The sequence below is a fragment of the Branchiostoma lanceolatum genome, chromosome 19 (assembly GCF_035083965.1).
Source record: "Branchiostoma lanceolatum isolate klBraLanc5 chromosome 19, klBraLanc5.hap2, whole genome shotgun sequence".
Taxonomy (NCBI): Eukaryota; Metazoa; Chordata; class Leptocardii; order Amphioxiformes; family Branchiostomatidae; genus Branchiostoma; species Branchiostoma lanceolatum.
In genome coordinates this window covers 15,451,839-15,479,833 of record NC_089740.1, presented here as the reverse complement: position 1 = coordinate 15,479,833, position 27,995 = coordinate 15,451,839, and the positions used below count along the sequence as shown (strand labels likewise).

General features: G+C 43.3%; 2 protein-coding genes across 2 annotated transcripts in view; both read left to right on the top strand.

Moving 5' to 3' along the window:
* Window positions 1-209, top strand: part of LOC136425205 (uncharacterized) — a 39,451-nt gene extending 39,242 nt beyond the window's left edge. The window contains exon 52 of the mRNA XM_066414001.1: window positions 5-209. Coding sequence (XP_066270098.1) covers window positions 5-209 — 205 coding nt within the window. The remainder of the gene's footprint in view (window positions 1-4) is intronic.
* Window positions 190-27,752, top strand: LOC136425204 (fibrillin-1-like). Its single transcript, XM_066414000.1, has 23 exons — window positions 190-576; window positions 891-952; window positions 1,317-1,509; window positions 2,007-2,185; window positions 2,674-2,794; window positions 3,286-3,439; window positions 4,536-4,648; window positions 4,971-5,108; window positions 5,456-5,701; window positions 7,496-7,618; window positions 8,202-8,324; window positions 8,999-9,121; window positions 9,762-9,881; window positions 18,003-18,140; window positions 19,818-19,940; window positions 20,563-20,685; window positions 21,312-21,440; window positions 21,862-21,993; window positions 22,635-22,849; window positions 23,193-23,409; window positions 23,806-24,242; window positions 25,461-25,588; window positions 26,135-27,752. The coding sequence occupies exons 1-22, from the start codon at window positions 258-260 to the stop codon at window positions 25,518-25,520; spliced, it is 3,588 nt and encodes a 1,195-aa protein (XP_066270097.1). The 5' UTR covers window positions 190-257; the 3' UTR covers window positions 25,521-25,588; window positions 26,135-27,752.
* The last annotated feature ends 243 nt before the right edge of the window (window positions 27,753-27,995 follow it).

Genomic DNA, 27,995 nt, shown 5'->3' with positions numbered 1-27,995 from the left:
TCAGTGGCATTGCTGTCCAGCAGGGCAGCGCGAGTGTGCAGCTGTACCTGGACAGCACAGGCTCCAGTCTGGACGTGTACGTGGACAGCACACAGGTCGCGCTGGCTGTGATTTTCATACATGTTATTCTGCTCGTTTCAGTGGCATCGCTGTCCAGCAGGGCAGCGCGAGTGTGCAGCTGTACCTGGACAGCACAGGCTCCAGGTTAGACGTGTACGTGGACAGCACAAAGGTCGCGCTGGCTGTGATTTTGATGCATGTTATTCTGCTTGTTTCAGTGGCATTGCTGTCCAGCAGGGCAGCGCGAGTGTGCAGCTGTACCTGGACAGCACAGGCTCCAGTCTGGACGTGTACGTGGACAGCACAAAGGTCGTGCTGGCTGTGTTTTTGATGCATGTTATTCTGCTTGTTTCAGTGGCATTGCTGTCCAGCAGGGCAGCGCGAGTGTGCAGCTGTACCTGGACAGCACAGGCTCCAGTCTGGACGTGTACGTGGACAGCACACAGGTCGCGCTGGCCGACATCGCCAGCGGCAGCAGCAGCCAGTTCAGCGACGGGGAGTTCCAGCTGATCACAGGTGCACTTACGCCCCCTGTACTTCCCTTACTGAACTGCAGGTTGATAATTTGTACAGTGTTTGCCTTGAGAATTCCAACTGATCAACTGAATATGACATATGATATACTCGGTGCAATGCTGTAGTTGGTAAAGTGTTCACCTTGCACACGGTAGGTCCTGAGTAAAATCCCTTCATCATATTACCTGTACCTGTACACAAGTCAAGTCAAAGCCTTTACAGGATACCTTCATTTTGATCCTTATGTCACTTGCCACTCCATCCTCTTAGAAAGGTTCCGAAACAGTCGTTCTGACTACTTTTGTTGCCCCCAGATTCCTCAAGCGGCGATGTGACTGGGGTGAAGGTCATTTTTACATCTGGAATCTCCGTGCAGGTCTGTACTTTAGATAGTTTCACAGTTTACAAAACTGAATATTCAAGGCTTATAACAAAGCCATACTTAAGAGTTTCATGTCATTGTTTTAAAGGTTTTCTTATGTCAAACATGGAATTTCCTAGTAATTGTATGTCAACATGTAGCTTCAATTTGCTTTTCTTAGTAACTTAATATTTTGTGATAACATAGGTGGAAGTTGTGATTCTGCCAAGAGGCTTTCATTGATAAGCTTTTACCAGAAACCATCTATTCACTTATTCATTCATTAAGTCATTCACTCATTCATTACCTCACTCATTCATATTTATTTGATACTTGTTCACTCATTCCTTCATTCACTCCTTCCCTCCCTCCCCCCAAGGTTGACGCGGGCCTGAACATGCTGACCTACGCAGTCTCCATGACCCCTGACCTGAAGGGTCACATCAAGGGCATGCTGGGTAACTTCAACGACGACAACACCGACGAATTCTATTGGCCGAACGGAACTGCGGTTGCCATTAGCAACGTGACTAATCCTGCGGAGGCGGAGACGTTTCCATGGGGACAAGCCTGTAAATGAATTTGTTTGTTATTTCATTTATAAAGGTTAGACTCTAGGTAAACAATATATAAAGACAATTCAAACTCTACAACTAGATACAAATTTGGAGACTTTAATTCAGAATAAACTATTTCCAATACACAGAGGTATGCACAGAAACAGAAAATTGTTGAATATCTATTGATTCATTCCGTCTTTAAGATATATCTAAAACTAAGCCATGTCTTACAAAATGCTGTGAATTTGTTGCATTGTCCATTGGAAAGCATCCACCTCCTTTTCAGCACCAGGGACAGAGCCATTTGCTATTTTCTCCCTATTGCAGGAAAGAGTTGAAATGGTTTTAAACATGTTGGAGCAAGTTGAAGCATAGAACAAACCATTCAGGTTTCAAAAATGACTCCTTAAGTTTATAAAGACATGTTTATAAACCCCTTCTGTTGTTGTCTAAATTTTTTTGGTATTGAACAAAAAAGTGAGACCAACTTTGTTTTCAACCCAAACCAGGGGCGTTGCCGAACTACGCTGCAGCTGAAATGGGCGCAGACCCATCCACGATCTCACTCTTCAGTGTTTATCCTAACGGCCAGAACACCGCGACATACGGCAACCTGACCTTCCAACCCCTGTTCTTTGACCTTGACTCCATGTTTGCCACAGAGGCAGACAAGTTGAGAGCTATTGAGGTGCGTTCTTATTTCAAGATACAACAAAAGTCTAGTAGGTTTTTGCTTTATCTTGTTGAGTGTATCGTTTTATCATACGTTGACAGTAAGAAATATGAGATAGTATTATCAGAAGATTTCTTCTAGATACAAAAGACATTTTCACTAAATGTAAACACTGGAAGACTTTGAACTCTGACAACAAAAAATAAGTTGATTGATTACAATGATACAACTACATACTTTAGGAACAAGTTTCATTTTTTTAAAGCAGGATCGCTATACAGTTTACCACATGTGAAGTGACATGGCATCCCTTTTGTAAATATGTCCACTTCAATGCTCTCCCAAGGGAGGAATAAAGTAGAAGAAGATGGATGAATGAATGAATGAATGAATGACACTGACAGGCTCATTGACTTGCTAACTCACTCATTTATTCACTGACTGATTGCCAGCTTCATTGATTGACTGATTAAGTCATTGATGATTGATTGATTGATTGACAGGTTTGCGGCAGCGCCACTGCGAAGGAGTGTCTGTTTGACATCGCGCTGACTGGGAACGAGGCGATGGGAGCTGCCGCGGCAGCTGCGCTGGAGGCGGTTGCCAGTAGCAACGCTGCTCTGGGTACGTCATGTGCCACGGGATGATCATCCATTATGGATCTAAATGTCTGAACTATAGTGTGGGCACTGATCAGATATAAGATAGATGATGCAAGATTATTGTCTGATAGTAGGGAAAAAAATGGGCAGAAAAGGCTACCATGGAAATGATTCTGATCTTTGAGATCATTCAGTGCTCACTGACTATCAAGAGACTTGTTCAAATAGTTTGGGTGCTTGCTCCCGGGGATTCAGACTTTGCCAATGGTGAAATACTCTGGTCTTTTATGCTCATTCTTAAATATTCTATTCACTCTTTCTATTCACAAAGAAAAGCTCTTACCAACAAGCTTTAACCTTTGTTAAATCAATGCCACAAACTACTACACGTGATCAATCCTCTGAACCTTCTCAAGAGGAAATCAATTGCCATTCCTTTTTGTCTAGGTTACATGCCACTGGTTGTAAGTTCCCAGATCAGCATTGCTAAATTCCCATTCTCCACTCTTACAGATAACACGCCGCCCGTGTTTAACGTGACATCCGAGGTCCGCGCGAGGGTTGGGCAGGAGTTTGGTCTGCAGCTGGAGGCCACGGACGACGGGACCGTCACCATCTCACTACAGGACGGGACGCCTGGGGAAATCAACGCCACAAACTACTACACGTGAGTACTGCACAGTTACTCTAACACTCACTACAGAACAGGACCGTCACCATCTCACTACAGGACGGGACGCCTGGGGAAATCAATGCAACAAACTACTACACGTGAGTAACTGTTTGATCAGTGAATAGCTTCACTAGGTTGGTAGGTCATTGGCAAAGGCTAAGTTTGTCACGATCACAAGGTTTGAGACTGTGTTCTTGAGGCAACACCACTCTGCAACAATGAGTAGTAGAGTCACTAATAAGGGAGGCAGGCAGTTGAAGAGTTACCAAAATGTTGGCCTCAGTTAGATTTTCCCTATGTTGTGTTATGTATACCTTATGTATCGGTAACTGTTTTTTTCATTGCCAAAATGCCTTTCTTGTTTGTTTCATATGATCATGAGACAGAAAATGTACTGTGCATGAAGTAAAGTTTCAAGCCCAGGATTTCTACCTGACCCATAAGGCCAACAAAGCCACAATACAAAGTGCAAAGGATGTAGTTGACTTATCAGGAATCTCTCTCTCTCTGCCAACCTGAGATACAAAACAGCAAAATTTATCTTGAAGTTCCGAGACAAATCTAGTCCGTGTCCATGAACATTTTTTTACCCAGAACCTGTATCCTAACCAAAAACCAAAGATACCTCAATTAAATACGCAAAGTGCAATATCTAACAATTGCATCATATAAAATTGACTTATCTCTTTGTTTTGATACTACACGTGAGTACTGCATAGTTACTGTAACACTAACACTCACTACAGGACAGGACCGTCACCATACAGGACGGGACGCCGGGAGAAATCAACGCCACAAAGTGGTAGAGGTCACTAATAAGGCAGGCAGTTGAAGAGTTACCAAAATGTTGGCATCTTAAATTTTCCCTATGTTGTGTTATGTATACCTTATGTGTCGGTGACTGTTTTTTTCATTGCCAAAATGCCTTTCTTGTTTGTTTCATATGATCATGAGACAGAAAATGTACTGTGCATGAAGTAAAGTTTCAAGCCCAGGATTTCTACCTGACCCATAAGGCCAACAAAGCCACAATACAAAGTGCAAAAGATGTAGTTGACTTACCAGGAATCTCTCTCTCTGTGCCAACCAGATGGACGCCTGCCGACACCACAAACGTCACCCTGGAGTTCCTGGCTACTGACGCCGCCGGCGCCGCCACGCTGGCATCTCCTGACGTCACAGTCTGCTCCTGCCAGAACAACGGTACGTTTGTTTGTTTGTTTGTTTGTTTGTTTGTTTGTGAATGTCACTTTGTGAATATCACAAACTTATTAGTCTTCCTGAAGTCCTTGATCAAATACTGAACTTTTTACAAATTAGAAATTAATGATTCATTTAAAAGACAAGCTTCTCTACTCATTGGCCCCAAAATGATTGCTTTATTTTTTGTTTAAATGAGAAGGAAGAAAGCCCTTAAAGAACTCACTAAAGAAATCATCATTTGCTGCCTACCTCTACAATGCAGGCTCCCCACAAAGTATTGTAAGCTTCGCCTGTTGAAACTGTTTCTCTTTGTGTGTTCCAGGCTCGTGTAACTGGGAGGCGACCCTGGCCGAGCGGAGTAACGGGTTCGCCCTGGCCTCCTGCGACTGCCTGCTGGGATTCGACGGGGACGAGTGTGAGACGGACACGGACGGCTGCTCTGTCACACCCTGCTATCCTGGTGGGTAGGAGTGAGGGAATGAGTGAATGGATGAATAAATGAATGAGATTGCGTGGCGGGAGTGTGAGTGAGTGAGTGAGTGAGTGAATGAGTGGGTGGTTGTGTGAGTGAGTGAGTGAGTGAGTGAGTGAGTGAGTGAGTGAGTGAGTGAGTGAGTGAGTGAGTGAGTGAGTGTGAGTGGCCTCCGTTATTTTGGTACATAGGAGTGGAGGAATGAATGAACGAGCGAACGAACGAACGAACAAAAAAATGAGTGAACAGCTATGGTTTGATAGCTTGACTGACTGATTCATCCATTGATTGATTGACTGACTGACTGACTGATTGATATCTACCCCCCCCCCCAGGTGTGAGCTGCACGGACGCCCCGGCCCCTCTCGACGCGGACGCGGCCGGCTACACGTGCGGCGCCTGTCCGACCGGCATGGTCGGGGACGGCCAGTCCTGCGCCGACCTGAACGAGTGCCTCCTCCTGCCGAATGAGACCGACGCGCACCAGTGTAGGAACGCCACGTGCAACAACGAGGCTCCTGGCTACAGCTGCGAGTGTCTGGCAGGGTATACCATGCTGGCAGACAACACGACATGTGTCGGTAGGTTTGGTTCCTATGATGTTAATAATGCAGTGTAGATGATAAATTGAAACCAATGCACACGAGCACAAGTGTAGGAACGCCACATGTAACATTACAAGGCTCCCGGGTACAGCTGTGAGTGTCTGGCAGGGTATACCATGCTGGCTGACAACACGACATGTGTCGGTAGGTTTGGTTCCTATGATGTTAATAATGCAGTGTAGATGATAAATTGAAACCAATGCACACGAGCACAAGTGTAGGAACGCCACATGTAACATTACAAGGCTCCCGGGTACAGCTGTGAGTGTCTGGCAGGGTATACCATGCTGGCTGACAACACGACATGTGTCGGTAGGTTTGGTTCCTATGATGTTAATAATGCAGTGTAGATGATAAATTGAAACCAATGCACACGAGCACAAGTGTAGGAACGCCACATGTAACATTACAAGGCTCCCGGGTACAGCTGTGAGTGTCTGGCAGGGTATACCATGCTGGCTGACAACACGACATGTGTCGGTAGGTTTGGTTCCTATGATGTTAATAATGCAGTGTAGATGATAAATTGAAACCAATGCACACGAGCACAAGTGTAGGAACGCCACATGTAACATTACAAGGCTCCCGGGTACAGCTGTGAGTGTCTGGCAGGGTATACCATGCTGGCTGACAACACGACATGTGTCGGTAGGTTTGGTTCCTATGATGTTAATAATGCAGTGTAGATGATAAATTGAAACCAATGCACACGAGCACAAGTGTAGGAACGCCACATGTAACATTACAAGGCTCCCGGGTACAGCTGTGAGTGCCTGGCAGGGTATACCATGCTGGCTGACAACACGACATGTGTCGGTAGGTTTGGTTCCTATGATGTTAATAATGCAGTGTAGATGATAAATTGAAACCAATTCACACGAGCACGAGTGTAAGAACGCCACATGTAACATTGCAAGGCTCCCGGGTACAGCTGCAAGTTTCTGGCAGGGTATACCATGCTGGCGGACAACAGGACATGTGTCGGTAGGGTTCTTACTAGTGTCGTAAGTCTCTATAGAAGGGTAAGAACATGGACTCAATCTTTGTCGTCTTTGAATTCTGTAAAATAAATGCATCGAAAGTGCATTAAGGTGTGCAGCTTCACCAGCTGAACAGAGCAGATTGGAAGCAATGGTGGGAAGACTAGCCGACTGCTGCCCACCCGTGTGTCAGGGAACCTCATTAGTTAAAGTTAAAATCCTCCCACACCATAATTGATGTATAGGGCAGTGCCCATCCCCGTTTCATAGCCCTGGGCCACACTGTGGTGCAATCACTGCAGCAGGGGGCTAGTCCACTGGCAGTGGAGTGTGTTTAACTTCCATACTGTTTCAGAAGTATGCACCATTTTTATAAGTCTTTGGTGTGACTCAATGCGCCTCTTGTCCAGAAGTGTCCTAACCCGGGGCTAGAACCCCAGTCCTTCTGGTCCAAGTAATTTGAACCAGATGTGGCAGAGTAGCAAAGGCGCAGACCACTACACCACAGGGACACCCCCCAGGGAACCTCATATAGCAGCAAAGTAATCAAATATTGAATACTCAGACATACTACTACTACGAAATGAAGCTATCTTTTTCTACTCATGGTTTTGAATATTAGATGCTATTGGGATCTGCCAATATAGCCTAAAGCTCATGACTTGTGATCCAATATAAGTTTATTAATCTTAAGGCTGACAGGACATACATGACAAAAACTATACATTTTGGCTATCTATAGGCTACAGTTTAATTTGTTGATTTATATTTTTATTCATTCTTTTTACAGATATTGATGAGTGCAGCACAGATGTGCATGACTGTGATGCCCAGGCCACCTGTACCAACACCGAGGGTTCCTTCAACTGCACCTGTAACGATGGGTACACAGGTGATGGGACCACCTGCACAGGTAAGGACACACCTGTATAAGTAACGTGTAACACACAAGTGATGGAACAAGTAGCTTTACTGCCATAGATATTGTATACTCCATTCACATACATCCAAAACCAATCCAATCTCAGGTTGACAGCTAAAGGGTAGAACTGCACCAAATCCATTTCACTTTCCTCTATGATAATCTGGAGGGATTCCAATAATACAAAATATGTACATCCATAGATCTAAAAGTAAATGTGGTTCATACTCATAGCTTATCAAACTGACTTAAAATGTAAGTTAGTTTTCTTTGATATGTATTGAATGAAAGCTATAACAGTTTACATCATCAAGGCATACAGTATAACATGGTTTGTTTCAATGTGAAAATATATATTGTTCTTGGAATTATACATTTTATCTTTTGTATGATCATATACGACAGTGTGGTGAAAGCAGGGAGTACAGATTTTACCCGTGCAGATTGTCTTACCACAAAACAACCAGGCAAAATCCTAGAATACAAGGTATAACGGTATATACTGTCTCTGTCGGTCCCTTCCACAAGGCAATACAACAAGTAGTGAACAATATAATGTTCTGTGCTTTCTCAGACATAGACGAGTGCCAGACGAGTAACGGCGGGTGCGACCGGATCTGTCTGAACCTGGAGGGGAGTTACCGGTGCGCCTGCGACTCCGGCTTCAGACTCGCGGCAGATGACCACTCCTGTGAAGGTAAATCTTGACTGTTTATGATGATTTTATTTTTGCCGGTACCTCTCTACCTTGAATCCACAACACCGCATATAGGCGATTCTGTTGTATTGACACTGTATTAACAAAATTGTTTCAACTCAGCTAACTTGAAACACTCCAAAAACCTTTCATCTACTTCCACAGAAATAATCGAATTTACATTATTTAATGAGCAGTGTAGAAACACATTGCATTTATGTAATGTACGATAAACTGTTGTTCTCGCTCATGTATCAAAGTAGGAGTAAAAATAAACAAAATGGATTTAAACTTAGCTGCTATTACTAATATTGACTGTCACGATTGACTTCTACTCTGTGGTCTTGTACTACATTTTGTATAATGTACAAAAGAGCCAAACCTGAGAATCTGAGATGATAACTGTAAATTCCTCCCCTCAGACATAGACGAGTGTGCGGGTCCGAACCACGGCTGTACCCAGTTCTGCATCACATCTGCTTGGAGCATATATTACAGGAGTCACATCTGTGAATCTAAGCTGAACATTGTAAATTCCTCCCCCCAGACATAGACGAGTGTGCGGGTCCGAACCACGGCTGTACCCAGTTCTGCATCACATCTGCTTGGAGCATATATTACAGGAGTCACATCTGTGAATCTAAGCTGAACATTGTAAATTCCCCCCCCCCCAGACATAGACGAGTGTGCGGGTCCGAACCACGGCTGTACCCAGTTCTGCTCCAACACGGTCGGCGGGTTTGAGTGCACCTGTAAGGACTACTACGCCCTCGCCTCCGATGGGAAATCCTGCGAAGGTCTGTAACTTCCCGCTGTCCCTACATGTTCATTAAGTCATATCCCCGCAACTTGATTGTGTAAAAAAAAAAGGAAAGGTAACCTTTCTGTGGCCGTAGGTGCAATGGGTTGTTATCCACTGTGTCTATAGGGCATGGTACTGGAAGGTGGAGCCCATCCCTCTCTTTCTACCGCCTTTTACCTCCCCAACCAAAGTCAGGTACCCATTTTCATTCCTGGGTGTCATGTAAAGTGTATTTCCCAAGGGCAGAAGATCGGTGACATGACAGGATTTGAACCAGGGACCCCTGGGTTCTCAGTCAAACACCCTGCCCTTTAATACGTCACACGATTCAGTACTATAGCTTGAATAGACGACACTTGGAAGTAGATCTGCGGGGTGTGAGAAGTGATTGTATGAAGTAACTTGTGAGTGATTTTATCTGCATTTTATTCCCATACTTTTGTACATGGCTCTTCTTTTAATTGCTTTATATACCTACTAGTAGATATAACGTTATACTTGTTTGGTGTACTTTTAACAAGTTGTTGAATCCTGTACTATGCCTAAATAGTGGACTATTATTACTCAATATGATTATAGAAATGATGCAGTTGCGTTGTTTTGTTTACTAATTTGTTTGTTTGTTTGTTCCCCAGCTGCCCAGTCCTGTAGTAACGACACGGCCTGTACTCAGCTCTGTGCCGTCATCAACGTGACAGAAGTGTGCGACTGCATCAGCGGGTACACACTAGCCCTGGACCTGCAGACTTGTGCAGGTGAAACAGTTGTTAAACGTTTTCTTAATGAATGAAAGACCTTTATTGTGCATTCATGCCCCGAGGGGCTAGGTACAGGTCGTCTAACTTAACACATGGAACATACAAGGATATAAATACAACAATACAAGCTGTAAACATATAGAGTAGACAAACGTGTTATTAAATTAAGCTAGTCCAGTAGTGTCGACTTCTTCTCGCTTCTTTGTACATGTGTAAATGTATGAACAGACAGTATTTCTTATATAAGGATTATCTAAGCGTAATAAAAATATGAATTTGTCTGTTGTATTTAGATGTTCGAAATATGGGAATTTTTCTTTGATAAAGTTAAAAAGTACACTTCTTTCGCTATCGTATAATTTACAATCTAGGACGAAATGTTGCTCATCTTCTACTTGATTTAAATTACAATATTGACAAAGTCTATGTTGTAGAGGCGTGCGGTTGTGCCTTCCTGTTTCGACATGTAATCTGTGGCAGCTAACCCTGAGTTTAGTAGTGGCCACTCTGTGTTTGATGTTGCTAATGGATAAATACTCTTCTTCTTTAAACAATGTTTTAAACAGACGGTAAGTTCGGAGTTTGTTGCTGTAAGATTTATCTCTGTTATCGTTGTGGATTTCGGATGAGAATGATTGAGTATAGATGTCTTTTAATCGTTGCCTTATGGAGTTGATGATAAGTGACAAATTTGTTCCTAAGGATACTTGTGCACTCCAAACGAAGGCATAACCGCATTCCTCTAGCATGCTACGGACACCGGACGCCCAGCATTTTGTGCCATTGGCTTCTAATTGAAGTTGGCATAACAGGGCGTCGGCTTGTAAGCTGTCAGCTGGTACGTTGTGGCGCATCCTAAGAAAGAATTTAATGGCGTTTAGGGAGGCCTCTAAGTAAAGGGGGTACCTCCCTAGTTCTGCCCGTACTGCAAGGTTGCAAGCTGTTCTTGGAAGATTGAGTGCGTATTTGCAAAATTTTAAGTGTATGGACTCAATAGGACAAAACTTTGAGCTTTTAAATGACCCCCATATCTCAGACCCGTATAGTAGAACGGGTTTAACACATGTGTCGAAGAGTTTGTTTTTAACTGTTAATGAAGCATCAGCGTTGTCTAGTGATTGTCTGATACTGAACAAAGATTTTAGTCCCTTGCTGGATAACTGTTTGTTATTGGCCTTGAACGTACCAGCCGCGCTTACAACTATACCTAAGTAACAGTAAGACATTACAATTTCTATGACATTATCATTGAACATAAAGAAACAATTTTTTGGTAATCGACCTCCTTTAGAGAAGACTATTACTTTGGTCTTTTTTAAATTCACCTTCAGATTCCAGTATAAACAATATTTTTCTAATCTATCAAGACATGATTGCAAGCCTTGTTGGGACTCGGAAAATAATACTAAATCATCCGCGTACAGAAGACATGGAACTTTCATGTTGTGAAGTACAGGAGAATTGCAACAAGCATGATCAAATTCATCTGTTATGTCGCTGATAAATAAATTGAACAAAGTTGGAGACAGATTACAGCCTTGACGAACCCCACAGTTAGTTAAAAACGTGTCAGTGAGACCGCGATCGGTTCTAATGCAATTTGTGGTTTTTGAATACATGTTTTTTATGGTCGTTAAGAACTTTCCTCCTATTCCAAGGTTGTTTAATTTGAACAGTAGACCAGCTCGCCAAACGGAGTCGAAAGCTTTGCTGAAATCTACAAAACATACATAAATTCGAGCATTTTTACTGAGGTATTTGCTGACTAAAGTGGTTAAAACAAATAGATTATCAGATGTCCTATAACTCTTTCTAAAACCGGCCTGTTGAGGTTTGAAAAGGCTGTTCTGTTCCGCATACTTCACAAGACGGTTGTTCAAAATAGAGGTGAATAATTTCCCCAAACAACTAATAATAGAAATTCCCCGGTAATTGTCAGGGAGTGATGTGTCGCCAGATTTATGTATGGGAACGATATGACTGAGAGACCATTCGTCGGGGAAGTAACCGTTTTGTAAGCATGAGTTGAATAAGTGGAGTAATGGTTTCTGTAGGATTGGTTTACCGCATTTTAACATTTCGTTTGTTATCATGTCGCTGCTACTGGATTTGTTATTTTTTAGGTTTGAAATCGCTGAGTTTAGTTCCTCAGATGTTATCGGAGAGTCTAGTGTCGAGTCTTCTGCAGGTATAAGGGGGGATGCGGGGTGTGATTGGACGTGTGGGAGTACGGTTTCAGAATCGTTAATAGCATCAGTTGAGGATTTGTCTAATGTACTAAAATGTCGCAACCATGCCTCATTTGATATTTGACAACTATGTTCCGATTTGTCAGGTTTAAGCTTCTTAACTAACTTCCAAAAGGCACTGGGGTCTTTTTCCCTGAGGGAAGAAAGTTTGTCCATGATATGTTGATGGAATTCCCTCTTTTTCTTTTTTAAAAGTTTTCTGTACTCTTTCTTTCTTTTAAAGAATGCCCCTCGCACATTTGGATTCGACGGGTTTTTCTCAAGTAAAGAAGCTAAGTTTTTGAGTTCTCTTTTCATTTCTATACAGGTTTTATCATACCATTTCTTATTTCGAGCCTTTTGTTTGCGATTTTTGTTAATTCTTACACCTAATGAAGTAAACCCGACGTCCCTAAGTAATGAGCTAAAGTCAGAAACATAGTTTTCAATTTCATTATTTGTGTTTTCACTTTCCTTTACAGAGAGAGAGCGTAGTCTGTCCTTTATATGAGGTTGGCTGAGGGATTGGAGAAATATCTGAGCTGAATTTTCATTCCAGTGAAATCGTTTTGGAAGCGATTTTGTGTTTTTATTAACCCTTTTGTTTTTTTGGATGAATGGTTTCGTGCGAATCACTACCGATAACATGTTGTGATCGGAAAAAATAGTTAATGGATTAACGCGAAATAGAGAAATATGTTGAAATAATGACTGACTAGCAATTACATAATCTACAGTACTACTACCATTTGGCTGGTGACAAGTAAAATTGCCTTTTAAATCACCAACTACTCTTCCGTTTAGAATCCTTATATTCGCTTGAATACACAAGTCAGCAAGAAATCTACCGAACCTGTTTGGAGGGGATTTGTCCATGAATTGTCTATCCTGATTGAAATTTGGGGAGTTGTTTGGTTGGTTTTCATTGAAAGCACTCTCTTCGATAAAATCAGGTAAATTACCTAGTCGGGAGTTCAGGTCACCCCCGAGTAGTATATAACCCTCAGTGCTATGCCGAGAAATTTCTTCCTCTATAATTTCAATGACATGGTTTTCAGCATGCTTATGTGTTGTAGAAGAACTTGGACTGATGTAGACGGAACAAATAAATAAATCTTTGTCTAAACCCAGTAGCTTGCGATCAACTCGCACCCAAAGTGCGTCTGTCGATTTGGATGGTAATTGTTTTACATAATGTTTGTATTGTTCTTTAAAGAAAAATACTATGCCTCCGGAGTAACGTTTTGCTTTTTTGTTCTTTTTGCGGTGTAAATGAAAGTAGCTGTAGTTAGGGAAGTTGATTTCAGATTTGTCAGAGCTCCAGGTTTCTAGAAGCGAGATAAAGTCAAATTTGTTGATACGGGACAAGAAATCTACATCGTCTAATTTTGATCCCAACCCGTGGACATTCCAGAAACAGAACGTCTTGTTTCCTCCTGGAAACACTTTCATATCTAACAATGGTCAAACAAAAGCAAAGTGGAATATTGTGCCCCTACTCCAGCTGAACCTACAACAATCAACAACTATAGCGAAGTATTAGGTCATTACTAATTGTCTTAAAGTTTATACAACTCTATTTCTTGCTCAGAGGATACTTTTAGGTAACTACTTGTCTAACAATCGATGATGTGTGCAAGAAACTAAACATACATCTAATAATATAAGGAAGTAAAACAATTAACGTAAATAAATGAGTATCATCTAACTTAACTTGTCGCAGACATCTACCCCTACCACGTCTTGACGGAAGATGGACCTCTCCACGGCATGTCGGGTTGCCATGACCAGGGTGGGGGCTGGGACTGGAACCATGCGGCGGGAGGGCAGTTCTGGTCCGAGCGGGGAGAGTTGACAGGGTAGCGTTCGTTCTTCCTTGCTGGAGGGCTGGACGAACCGGGGACGAAAGGAGGAGGCATCCTCCATGGACCAGTTGGATGGTTGCAGAAGAACGGCGGCGTTCCCCATGGACCCGCAGTCGGAGGTCCCCAAGGTCCCGCAGGCGGAGGTCCCCATGGTCCCGCAGGCGGAGGTCCCCATGAACCCGCGGGCGGAGGTCCCCATGGTCCCGCAGGCGGAGGTCCCCATGGACCCGCGGGCGGAGGTCCCCAAGGTCCCGTGGGCGGAGGTCCCCAAGGTCCCGCAAGCGGAGGTCCCCAAGGTCCCGCAGGCGGAGGTCCCCATGGACCCGCGGGCGGAGGTCCCCAAGGTCCCGTGGGCGGAGGTCCCCAAGGTCCCGCAAGCGGAGGTCCCCAAGGTCCCGCAGGCGGAGGTCCCCATGGACCCGCGGGCGGAGGTCCCCAAGGTCCCGCAGGCGGAGGTCCCCGAGGCTCTTGTGGGTGTACAAACAAGGAGGGTTGGAGTCCGGTAGGTACGGGGTGGCTGACAGGTGAAGGGCGGCGGTCAGACGTAGGGCGGCGGTCAGGTGAAAGACTGCGGTCAGACGTAGGGCGGTTGTCCGATGAAGGTACGTTAGTCAAGGAAGGATCCTGCGGTTGCATTTGTGAACTTGGTTGGTCGGATCTGCATGGTTGTTGGATTCTTGACTTGGGGGGTTGGAGCAGAGCCTCTCTGTATGACATCCCTCCGTGCTGGCCGTGGTTTGACAAACTATTCTCTTGGGCTGATGGCTTGGCATCAGAGGGACCAGTCTTTAAATCGTTGGTAGGAGTTGTGTTGCGGATAGCGGACTCTGGACGTGTTCTTCTACCAACATATTGGCCTAGACCTAGAAGTGGATTGACTGCTTTCTTGATGTTTGCGGCTAGGACCCGAGTTCCGTATCTGTTTAAGTGGTATCCATCAGAGTTGTACAGTGACTCGTTAATCCCCCCATTCTGTGACAGGTTGCTGTTGTCGACGAGGAGTATGTGGCTGGTTTCTTCGGCTACAACTTGAAGGAAAGAGTTCACGTTGTCGCCTATCACCTGGAGGTTCCTGTCGTTTCTTGGTAAGATTGAAGAAACGACCAAGGAAGTGTGGGGAAACTTGTCGTGAGCAGATTTGATAAGCTTTCTGAAACCTTCGGAAACTGCTGTTGGGTCCTTCAGGTCACGTACGTCGTTTGTTCCAACGTGTAAGAATATCGCCTTTGGGTCCGGCATGGTTGTGCTTTCGATGTACGTTGTAGCCTGCGTCAGATTGAATGTTAATTCCTTTCTCACTTGTTTGTCAGGGTACAAGATGTCTGTCTGGATAGCTCTTGTGTTCGAATCGCCAAGAATCAAGATGTCAAGTGGAGCCTCTTTGTTTTGCAAATTTAGGCCAGCGGGTTGTTTTGTTCTTGGCGAGCGGATGTCTGTTCCTGTTCTCTTCTCACTTCTTTGTGAGTCTTTGTTCCCCACGCAGAAGTTTTCTTTGTCGCCGTTGTGATGTGACTCATGAGAATTGACAAATATGGCGTCAGCATTGTCATTGCTATTACCCAGAACTTGAAACCTGTTCTGAATAGAGATAGATGCAACATCGCGTAACAATCTATCAGCGCGGTCTGATGAATCATTAGAAGTTTGAGTTTCTACAGAGTTCATGTGGCGCTTTAAGCTGACCGCTTCTGCTTCGCGGACGGCAGCGGACAATCTCTCGTGTTTAGACTCTAACGCCTTGATCTTACTCTCAAGCTCACGTTTGTCCTGGTCTAGTCGTGAAATGTCATTCAGGAGCCGGTCCTTTTCTTCTTTAGTGAGACCAACGCAAATATGCGGATGTTCACAAGAACTAACTCTTGCTTCTATAGCGGAGAGCTTCTGCATTACAGTGTCCTCAAACAAATTCTTATCGGTGATGATGTCGGCAAGGCACGACTCTAGTTTGGTCACACTTTCCTGAACAATAGACTGATTAAAAGTGACGCTCTTGTTCGCCATCTTGGGTTCTTCAGTTACATGGGTGACACTTTCACTTTCAGTAACATTATTACAGTTGATATCAAACATTTCTTTAGGAACAGTGTTACATGCATCACAAGTGCCTGATTCTACTGGCTGCTGACATGAAGAACAGAGTGGAAGGTTTATAGTGGCTGGGGTTAAGACTGTCGATGTAGAGTCGGCGTCGAGATCAGGCGCTTGTTTGTTGGCAGTGACTTTGGTTGGAGTAAGACCTATGGACTTTTTGAGCTCGGGATAAATTTCAGAGAGCCACAATAGGTAAGCAGAGCCTTGGATCAGTAGTTTATGGCTTGATTCAAAGAATTTGATGCTGACTGATCCCATAGGCTGGTGAGACTTCTGGTCAACGAACGACGTCTTGATCTGTTTTCCATGTTTCCCTCCGTCTGTTGCTCGTAAGCCATGGTGTTCTTCACATTTCTCAAGCCAGAGTTTGGTGAGATTCTTTGGTAGAAAGATCGTAACACTTTGCTCGTTGTACTTTTCATGATAGCCAGTTCTTTGCTTGCCGATCTTGATTGAGGCCTTGTGGGAGTTTGGAGCAGGAGAACCGGCGTCGTATTGTTGTCTTCGAGTGGCGTCAGACAAGACAACAAAAGCTTTGCTTACCTCTCGATACCTTACGTCAGCTTCTTTGAAGACAGGATCTTTTCTGCTACGTTTAGAAGCGTTTTCGTATCGGTAGACCTCCTTCTTATACGTCTCGGTGATTTCTTCTTGGCTGGCGTTCGGTGAGACTCCTAGTGTCAGGTAGAGCTCCTCGCTGTCGTTCGCCATAGTGTCCGGCGTGGTTCCGCTTGGGGTTGAGTTTTGTCAAGATTATGTGCCAAAAAATTAACTAAACTGAATAAAACCGCAAAAACTTATACTCAAGTCAATAGGTAGGAAAAGTAATGACTTGTACAAACACTTTTGAGTTAACTATTGCATATACAGCTGGGAAAAGACACAATAAACGACCTTTCAGCCGGAGCGTGTTAACACGCGTCCGTCTTCTGCCGCCATCTTGATTGAATGTTAGATGATAGTTGTCTGCATTGCGCTGCAACAGTTGGGCAGATAAAGATGAAACAGAAGTGTTTGCACTGAATGCATGAACTGGTACACACTAGCCCTGAGGACATGCAGACTTGTGCGGGTGAAACAGTTGTTAAACGTTTTCTTAATGTTAGATGATAGTTATCTGCATTGCACTGCAACAGTTGGGCAGATAAAGATGTAACAGATTAGTGTTTGCACTGAGTGCATCAGCGGGTACACACTAGCCCAGGACCTGCAGACTTGTGCAGGTGAAACAGTTGTTAAACGTTTTCTTAATGTTAGATGATAGTTATCTGCATTGCACTGCAACAGTTGGGCAGATAAAGATGTAACAGATTCAAGTGTTTGCACTGAATGTATGAGCTGGTACACACTAGCCCAGGACTCGCAGACTTGTGCAGGTGAAACAGTTGTTAAACGTTTTCTTAATGTTAGATGAAAGTTATCTGCATTGCACTGCAACAGTTGGGCAGATAAAGATGTAACCGTTGTGTTTGCACTGAGCTGGTACACACTAGCCCAGGACCGGCAGACTTGTGCAGGTGAAACAGTTGCACGAATATCTTAAATTAGTTTTACGACAACAAAGATACATGGACATAAGATCATTGCGGTTTGTTAGTGTATGTCACTTGTGTTTGTATGTCACGTTGTGTTGAAATACATGTGAAGTTGTAATACTTTCCCATATCAAAATCTGTCTACAAATTTCACAGATAATAGCTTATCTTTCTATTACCTGAATCTCTTCATCTGCATACCCTTACTTAATAAGACAATAGAATAGTATTGTGGAAAACGAGCTTGAGGATTAGTCAGCTGAATACAGGGTCTAGTCTGTCCTCTGTACATTGCTTTATCAAACAAGGCTAGTATCATGATACTGAAATTGCTGGGTAAATCTTCCTTTTACATCCTGAATTGTTGATGAGCATTACTCAATGATGTTGTTTTCACAGATATTGACGAGTGTGCTGCCAACATGAACAACTCGTGCGACGCTGTAAATGGCGCCTGCACCAACACCCCCGGCAGCTACAACTGTTCCTGCCGGGCTGGGTATCAACTGGAGAGCAACGGGGGAACTCTGTGTGAAGGTACGTGTCATAAACAAACAAACAAACAAACAAACAAGCAAACAAACATGAAACCTGCACCAACACCCCCGGCAGCTACAACTGTTCCTGCCGGGCTGGGTATCAGCTGGAGAGCAACGGGGGGACTCTGTGTGAAGGTACGTGTCATAAACAAACAAACAAACAAACAAACAAGCAAACAAACAAACATGAAACCTGCACCAACACCCCCGGCAGCTACAACTGTTCCTGCCGGGCTGGGTATCAGCTGGAGAGCAACGGGGGAACGCTGTGTGAAGGTACATGTCATAAACAAACAAACAAACAAACAAACAAGCAAACAAACATGAAACCTGCACCAACACCCCCGGCAGCTACAACTGTTCCTGCCGGGCTGGGTATCAGCTGGAGAGCAACGGGGGGACTCTGTGTGAAGGTACGTGTCATAAACAAACAAACAAACAAACAAACAAACAAACATGACACCTGCACCAACACCCCCGGCAGCTACAACTGTTCCTGCCGGGCTGGGTATCAGCTGGAGAGCAACGGGGGAACGCTGTGTGAAGGTACGTGTCATAAACAAACAAACAAACAAACAAACAAGCAAACAAACATGAAACCTGCACGAACACCCCCGGCAGCTACAACTGTTCCTGCCGGGCTGGGTATCAGCTGGAGAGCAACGGGGGAACGCTGTGTGAAGGTACGTGTCATAAACAAACAAACAAACAAACAAACAAGCAAACAAACATGAAACCTGCACGAACACCCCCGGCAGCTACAACTGTTCCTGCCGGGCTGGGTATCAGCTGGAGAGCAACGGGGGAACGCTGTGTGAAGGTACGTGTCATAAACAAACAAACAAACAAACAAGCAAACAAACATGAAACCTGCACGAACACCCCCGGCAGCTACAACTGTTCCTGCCGGGCTGGGTATCAGCTGGAGAGCAACGGGGGAACACTGTGTGAAGGTACGTGTCATAAACAAACAAACAAACAAACACAAACAAACGAAGATGACACTTGAACCAACATCACCGAGGTATCAGCTGGAGAGTAACAGGTCATGAAAAAGTACTGAATACCTAACCATCAAGCAAATTATTACAAATTAATACATGCCTTTTGGGAGACTTGGTCCAGAATGGGAGTTGAAGCTGCCCGACACCCATTCTCTCGTTTCTAACTCTCGCCTTTGGCGAGATTCGACCCAGAACAAGAACGCCCTAAAGAGTATAAGGGGTGTAATTTTGCTGCATGCTGACAGGGGGCGCAACTGCATTAGTGTGTAATCATATGTAGGAGGTATAGATGGGGGAGTATCTGTACTATGATTTGACAGCTAGCCCAGGCAGAGACAGCCCAGGTAGACAGCCTAGACTTTCCGGTAAACCCCTCCAAACAAACTCCTAATACTTTAAACTGCACCATTTGTCAAATGCAGATACTCACTCGAGCATAGTCGATGATAATCTGATACAGTCAAAATTGTAAGGCAACCACATGTCATAGGCAACCACATGTCATAGGCAACCACCTGGCGCAAGCAACCACATTTAAACAGTCCCGTCCATTTTCATGTAGATTAACCCACCCTGTCCTCAGCAACCATTTTCCCTCCTTTGAGTGAGTGCCGAGGACAGGTTTGACTGTAGTACCATTTTTTCTGATAATACTTTTTTTCCTCCTGCAGATATTGATGAGTGCAGCACGTCTAACGGAGGCTGCGGACAGGTGTGCGAGAACACCCCCGGCACCTTCTCCTGCTCCTGTAACCATGGTTACACACTGGGGGCTGATGGGACGTCCTGTGATGGTACGTGGAGTATTGTTTGGGGGCTAATGTCTGTTTGTGTGTGTGTGTGTGTGTGTGTGTGTGTGTGTGTGTGTGTCTGGCCGTGTTTGTGTGTGAGTGTGTCTGTCTGTCTGTCTGTCTATGTCTGTCTGTCTGTCTGTCTGTGTGTGTGTATGTGTGTATGCCTGTGTGTGTGTGTGTGTGTGTGTGTGTGTGTGTGTGTGTGTGTATGCCCGTGTGTATATATGTGTGTGTTGAGTATGATGTCTGTGTGTGTTTCTGCCACTCCCCACATACAGTGTTTCTATGCATCCTCAGTGCTGTAATTGTGTGGGACTGCATGAAAAGGTTATAGAGCAGTATGTGTAAGGGGTGAAGTCTGCCATCTCTGATTTTTATCTCCATGAAAAATGGAGATATTGTTTTGGGTGTGTCTGTGTGTGTGTGTGTGTGTGTGTGTGTGTGTGTGTGTGTGTGTATGTGTGTATGTTTGTGTTTCCGCACCACTCCAGTCAGCATAACTCAAGAGCCTCTTGATGGATTACGATGATATTTGGTATGTGGGCGGGTGTTGTGAGGCCGAAATTCAAGGTGGATTTTGGGCCCCCTGGTACGTGACTTTGTTCTGGTTTATTTTGTCCAGACGTTGACGAGTGTGCCCTGAACACGGACGGCTGCCAACACCTCTGTACCAACACGAACGGCTCCTTCGTCTGCTCCTGTCCGGAGGGGCTCAAACTGGACAACAGCGGCACAGACTGCGTCGGTGAGTAACAGGAGAATGAATGAATGAATGAATGAATGAATGAGTGAGTGAATGAATGAATAAATGAATGAATGAATGAATGAATGAATGAATGAATGAATGAATGAATGAATGAATGATGATCTCTGTACACAGAGTCGGAAACCGGAAAGTAGGGAAATGATTATGGACAAGTATTTGATTGACAGTTTTCAGATGAAATATCGTCCCCCTAGCATTTTGTTCTTTGTTTCAAGTCATATGTCCTTTGTGAAGCCTTTGAGTTAAGTGATAAGTAGTCAAACGTAAACAAATTCAATTGTTTACTGCAATGAAGTGTGATCTTGTTTTACATACACATACACAGTGAGCCCTACTTATGTTACAGTAGAAGCCACTTAATTGCACAGTGGATTAATGCACACTCCTGTTAATTGCACGGAATCCCAAAATCCCAAACAACTTCCCGCTTGGTGGTGCGGTCCAGCTGGGCAACTTCGCTTTGTTGCACCATCCGGATAATTGCACCAAATACGCTGACAAATGGGATGTACAGTTAAGCGGCTTCTACTGTATATGGAATAAAGGAAAACAATAGACGACAACAAAGCAGAAAACACCTGACATGTACCTGTTGCACCTCCCAGCTGCGGACGCCTGCCTGAGCCTCACCTGTTCACCTGCGGAAGTGGCCACCTGTGCCGTCATCTCAGGTGTGGAGACGTGCACCTGTGCCGCCGGATATGAGCTGGGCACCAACGCCACCCTCTGCCAGGGTAAGGGCTTTACTCTGTACTCTGTTGATTGACTACCTAATCAATGTAGATATCGACATATCTATTGCCATTGCTTATGATTATTGATTGTTGCTCGTCCATAATTCATTGATTGATAGATTGAGTGATTGATTGATTGATTAAATGATTGATGTGCATAGATTAAGATATTTGTATATCTACCAACAAGTAACACTGTTTCTACTTTCAATGTTATTTTAGGTTGAAACATCCCAAACCTGAAAACTTGTAAATGTGTCTTGTACAAGTTGTTTTCTTAGAATATTTCAGTAGATAAATCTATTTATTCAGATTTATAACATTTGTGGAATTGTTGACATAACAGAAGACTATCACCTTTTCAGACTGTAAGAAATATGGGTTAGATTATCGCATTGATTTGTTTGCTGTGTTGTTTCAGACGTTAACGAGTGCAACACGGTGTGTAACGGGACTAACATCGCCTGCACCAACACAGAGGGTTCCCACACCTGTGGCTGTGTGGCAGGCTTCTATCTGGAGACAGATGGCAACGGGGCAGTCAGCTGTGTCGGTAGGTTTCATTAGAACTAGAGAGAGAGAGAGAAAGTATAATTGCATGGTTGATTAGTCCCACACATTTCACACGACTTATTCTGGAGAAACATGACAACGGGGAAGTCAGCTGTGTTGGTAGGTTTGTTACAGAATGACTCAAAGAACAGTTGTATGGTTTGTGTGATTAAACAGTAGCACATTAAGATCCCACACGTGTCACAGGATCCTATCTGGAGACAGATGACAATGTGGCACTCTTTCGTTTTGTTGGTTCTAGTTCTTAAGTTTGTAGTCTGCACACTCCCTGGTACTGGTAGAGAGTAGCTTTGGTCAGTAATATTTAGGCCTCATCGATTCATTTCCTTGGTTTTAGGACACTTTTTTATTGAACATTCAGCAACACTTAGTAGTCAAGATGAAAACAGGTAGTTGGGGATGCATCAAACTACGTCACTGTATTTTCACTGCATGAAACTGTGTGTTGTTATGTGATTCCTCTGTATACATCATACACTATTGTCCATGAATCTTGCATTACTGTACAGTTGTATATGCTGGTTGTGTTTACAAATGGATACATTATGGAGGCTGATGAAATGTCTTTTTGTTATGAAATTTGTGGAATAACTAATCAAACTTTTTCGTGTTTCCTTCCAGCCACAAAGTCGTTCTCAGCTTCCATCCGGATCACCAGTCGGAGCTACACGGCTGATCTCGCCGACACAACTTCCGCCGCCTTCAAAACTCTGGCCGCTTCTGTCAAAACTACGGTAGGTTCACTCTCTCACACACACACACACACACACACACACACACACACACACACGACTTCCGCCGCCTTCAAAACTCTGGCCGCTTCTGTCAAAACTACGGTAGGTTCACTCACTCACACACACACATACACACACACACACACACACACACACACACACACACACACACACACACACACACACACACACGACATCCGCCGCCTTCAAAACTACGGTAGGTTATCTCATAACTCCGTTAACATTATGCTATTGATAATAACTTTGTTAATTGCTCAACAATATTGTGCCTGATGTAATGTATGGCAGCCTGTACAACAATTCAGAAAAGTTATCAACTTTAAGAACTCCTACAAGATAGCAATAGAAAGCCATGGCAAGTCTCAACCGCGATGCATAGGATATGTCCAAATTCATACATGTCATGTTTTCTCTGTTGTCGCAGCTTGACGACTTGTACTCGTCCAAACTCGGAGACGCGTTCAAGGGCACGGAGATCACCGGCTTCAGTAACGGCAGCGTTGTGACCAACTACAACGTGAACCTGGCACCCGCGAGCAACGAGACGGCCGGTAGTCTGTCCACTGCGCTGTCCCAGGCCATCCAAGACTCTGGTGGTGGTGGCGCGTTTTCATTTGACCCGAGCAGCATCAGCGTTACTGGTGAGTTTTCATGTTTTTGTTTTTAATGCTGAGTAGTCACAGGGATCCCTGTTGCTCAACTGGTAGCAGCCTCACAGTTGAGCTCCTGGTTCGATTTAGTTGGTTAAATTGGGAGACCCCGGTTCAAATCCTTAGAATGGATATCTTGGAAGGGGCTGCATCTGTCTTTTGGAAAATGCAACCCCTCCCTGTAAAGATATACCCTGCTACAAAAACAGCTAGGAAAGATTGCATGAGCAAAGTTCTGTGCACTGAACTATGGTCTTGGTGACTATGCTTGGAGATGGCGGTGAAATATGGGTTGTATTCAGGAGGGTTTTATTCACCAGTGAGTACAGTGACACATGTGTGTCTTCTGTACTTTGTCCCAATGATAATGATTGTTCCACCCCACAGATGTGGATGAGTGCGCCAGTGCAGGTGCGAACAGCTGCCACATGCAGGCCACCTGCACCAACACGGAGGGGTCCTACACCTGTACACCTTTACATTTGCACCTGTGTACCTGTACTAATGATTGTTACTGTTCCACCCCACAGATGTGGATGAGTGCACCAGTGCAGGTGCGAACAGCTGCCACATGCAGGCCACCTGCACCAACACGGAGGGCTCCTACACCTGTACAAACACCTGTATACCTGTACACTTGCACCTGTACTAATGATTTTTACTGTTCCACCCCACAGATGTGGATGAGTGCGCCAGTGCAGGTGCGAACAGCTGCCACATGCAGGCCACCTGCACCAACACGGAGGGCTCCTACACCTGTACCTGTCTCTCCGGCTACACGGACACCTCACCTGCGGGCACCACGCCTGGCTCTATGTGTGAAGGTGGGTACAATCGTCAATACTAAATTACTTAAAAGCTACTTGGACATAGGCGGTTAGTTGGCTACATTGCTAGATTCAAGTAACTGGCTAGCTGGCTCAATTACTCACTAATTATCTTCAAGTTAGTAATTTGCCAGCTTCATTGCTTGTTATCTAGCTAATTTGCCAGCTCCATTGCTAGTTATCTAGCTAATTTGCCAGCTCCATTGCTAGTTATCTAGCTAATTTGCCAGCTCTATTGCTAGTTATCTAGCTAATTTGCTAGCTCCGTTGCTAGTTATCTAGCTAATTTGCCAGCTCCATTGCTAGTTATCTAGCTAATTTGCCAGCTCCATTGCTAGTTATCTAGCTAATTTGCCAGCTCCATTGCTAGTTATCTAGCTAATTTGCCAGCTCCATTGCTAGTTATCTAGCTAATTTGCCAGCTCCATTGCTAGTTATCTAGCTAATTTGCCAGCTCCATTGCTAGTTATCTAGCTAATTTGCCAGCTCCATTGCTAGTTATCTAGCTAATTTGCCAGCTCCATTGCTATTTATCTAACTAGTTTATCAGCTTCATTGCTAGTTACTCAGTTAGTTTGTCAGCTACATGACCAATGAACTAACCAGCTGTACATTTATTTACTGAAGTTGTTTGGCTAGTTAGATAACCAGCTGTATGTACAGTTAAACTGTAGTTGTTAGCTCCATAGTTTGATTAGATTGCTAACTTGAGTATAATTGCCTCCATAGATGGCTAAGCTGTGTATGGTTTAAGCTCCATAGTAATTAATAATAATAATAGTTTATTGCAAATTCATGCCCGTAGGCTAATTGCATGTTGACAACAATGTCGAAATACAAATGTAAGGTAAAACAAAGGTATACATGAATACAAAATCATTCTATATTGCTATTCTACAGTAAGTTTCTATATCTACGGTACTAATGCGGGGTTTGATTTCTTCTCTGAAAGCAGTGGAAAATAAAAAGTCCCACACTTTCAATGATGAGTGGGTTGGAAGATTTCAAAAGGAATATGAGTTTCTGTGTATTTCTTAATTTAGAGAAGTTTTTGGAGATTTCGGATACTTTCGTGAATAATCTGTTTCTTTCGGTTTCAAATTCGGGACATTCGCATATAAAATGTATTTCATTTTCCACTGCTTTCGTTGCACACTGTTTACATTAATGTGTGAGTAGTTAACTAACCAGCTGGTTTCCCCTCCCCACCCCCAGCCGATCGCCCCCCTGCCCCAGGGAAGGGCAACACGACGCTCGCCATCGCGCTGGGTGTGACCTGCGGCGTGCTCGCCATCATGATCGTCATCGCGCTCGTGTGCTTCATACTGCACAAGAACAAAACCGTAAGGACATGTTTGTTTGTTTGTTTGTTTGTTTGTTTGTTTGTTTGTTTGTCTGTTTGTATTGCATATACTTTGTAGACACACTAGTTCTATATTTTCTATCGTTCTGTGATGAGCAAGAAAGAACATAATCAAGATGTTTATTTGTCTGTTTGCTTGCTTGTTTTTTTGTATCATATAGGGTAAAACAAGCAAATTTTGTATTACTGTATTAGTATCGTCTACATCAGAAAAGTTCTGTCATCACAATCCTAGTTTCAATTCTAAAAATATTAATTTTCCTTTTTTGAAGTTTGTTTTTATTTGTCATTTTCAACTAAAGATGCATTTTTACTGTACCTCCATACGATATTAGTGTATTTTTCATTGCACATGACTATATGCGTGCATTGTTTCACTTTATTTGTTAACTATATGCATTTTTTCCATATATTCATGCTTTTTACACTATTTTTCTTAAAACTACATTGATGTATGATGATGATGATGATATTGATGTATTTTTTCGCTACATTGTTTAATTATGTTTGTGTGTTTATTTTACAGGGAGGCACAAAGATCACCCCAGTCAGGAAGCCATCTTCGTCAGACTAGGAAACTGACCAACATCGGGGAAATTCCTTCCAATATTGATTTCAACTTAACCCTTAAGCTGCCAGGTTTTTTAGCCAAGTAAAAATCAAAAATGTTTGACCCCTGATCTCCCTCACGAAACCCGCGAAACACCCGGCGGCGCTAACTCCCCTAACTTCCCGGCTTCGCGCGCTACACGCACGGAAAGCTGTTTTGTTCTGGGGAATACCCTATCCCGGTTATAACCGGGTCCAGCACACAAGGCACATTTCTGTATCCCTAATTAAGTCGGGACTGGCAGCTTAAGGGAAAAGCCTTTGTATGAAATTGTAAGAAGATGGGTGTGGCTTTATGTGTCTTTATGCACTTTTGAAATGATGACCACTGCGATAGATTGCTGTCTGTTTTGTGAAAATCTAGGATTTTGAGCGTAACGATGATTTAAAAGTTGTAAGATTTGGTGTGGATTTTTATGTACGCTTACGATCTATGTGTGTCTCAATAATTAGTAAACTTTAAGACGTTGCATTTCTGGATCTCATATGATTATTCAACATTCAACAAAGTTGATTATTATAAAAAAAAGTATCCTGCTATTGTCTTGTATCAAGAGGCTATTTTTTCGGCCAGAACTCACGTAAAGGCCTGATGACGTCCGCTGTACAAGTGTATGACAGCGAACTGAGGGCGTTCTTATAAAAACTATTTTTTCAACTGTCATGTTCAACACTTCGGGTCCCTCGAAATCACCAGTCCTATTCAGGAAATGACTCAATACTGCTGACACGTTACTTAGTGTAAAATCTGTACATTTGAGATAAAATATGCCACACAACTTATGACTGTGTATGTATCATGTAAGATTCAGCTTTCTTGTGACAGAAAAGATCGCTGCACGTATACATCCTTGTAAACAGTCAGTTACATCACTAAATAACAATCCTACAACAACAAAAAACCCACAACGTACAAATGTATTAACTGTGCTGTAGGCGTCGGAATACAGAAACACATTCCGTGATACCTTTATCACAACTATTTTCATTGTAAAAAAGGTGTTGAAAAATGTTTAAAAGTCTGTTAAGTTTTATAAATGAAAAAAAATATGTCTTACAATATAAACGATAAAAAAATATAGTTTATTACAAGAAATCTTATAATTTATTACAAGAACACTGTATGTGCCATTGTTGAAATATATCGTGGAATAATATACATACAACTGGTACATAGACATTTGAGAAATTATGTTACACACCTTTTTGTCAACTAAAAGTAAAAATACCTGTTAATGTTCTTGAAGGTACCTTCCTTGGAGTAAAGTAGCAGAAGAAATATTGGCTGGTAGTTTACTTTTAGTTGTGCAACAAAAATGCGGAAAGAACATCGATTTACCAACATGATGACAAAATTCTCGGATATTTTTACTGTAAATTAAGGATGTTATAAGATCTTTGCAGTAATTTAAACGTCCTACACCTATATGTATAAAAAGATTTCGCGCTTGGAACTATTTTGTCTGTAGAATTTCTGCATGTTTGTTGATTGGTGTGTTTAAAAGGTGGCTGTATATTAAAGACTCTTCTCTTCAGAGATTGTTCTGTACTTCTTGTGTCTCTTTTCCGTCGCTCCTTACATACCTTAAATCTTAGCACCAATATTAGAGGTTCCGAGCTGATATATGATTATAGCATTGGAAGGATTAGAATGATGCGCCAAAAATAATTACTCAAGCAACTGGATAAAGTTTTGAAACAATAGGACGTTTCAGACAGCATCCGCTGTCTTTCGTTAGTGACTAACGATAGGACTGAGAACACTAGCCTCCGTTGCA

Coding starts and splice junctions, on each gene's coding strand:
- LOC136425204 (XM_066414000.1), top strand. CDS start 258: ATGTTATTCTGCTTGTTTCAGTGGCATTGCTGTCCAGCAGGGCAGCGC. Junction 8,325..8,998: donor AGATGACCACTCCTGTGAAG/GTAAATCTTGAC, acceptor CCCCCCCCCCAG/ACATAGACGAGTGTGCGGGT. Junction 23,410..23,805: donor GAGCAGCATCAGCGTTACTG/GTGAGTTTTCAT, acceptor TCCACCCCACAG/ATGTGGATGAGTGCGCCAGT.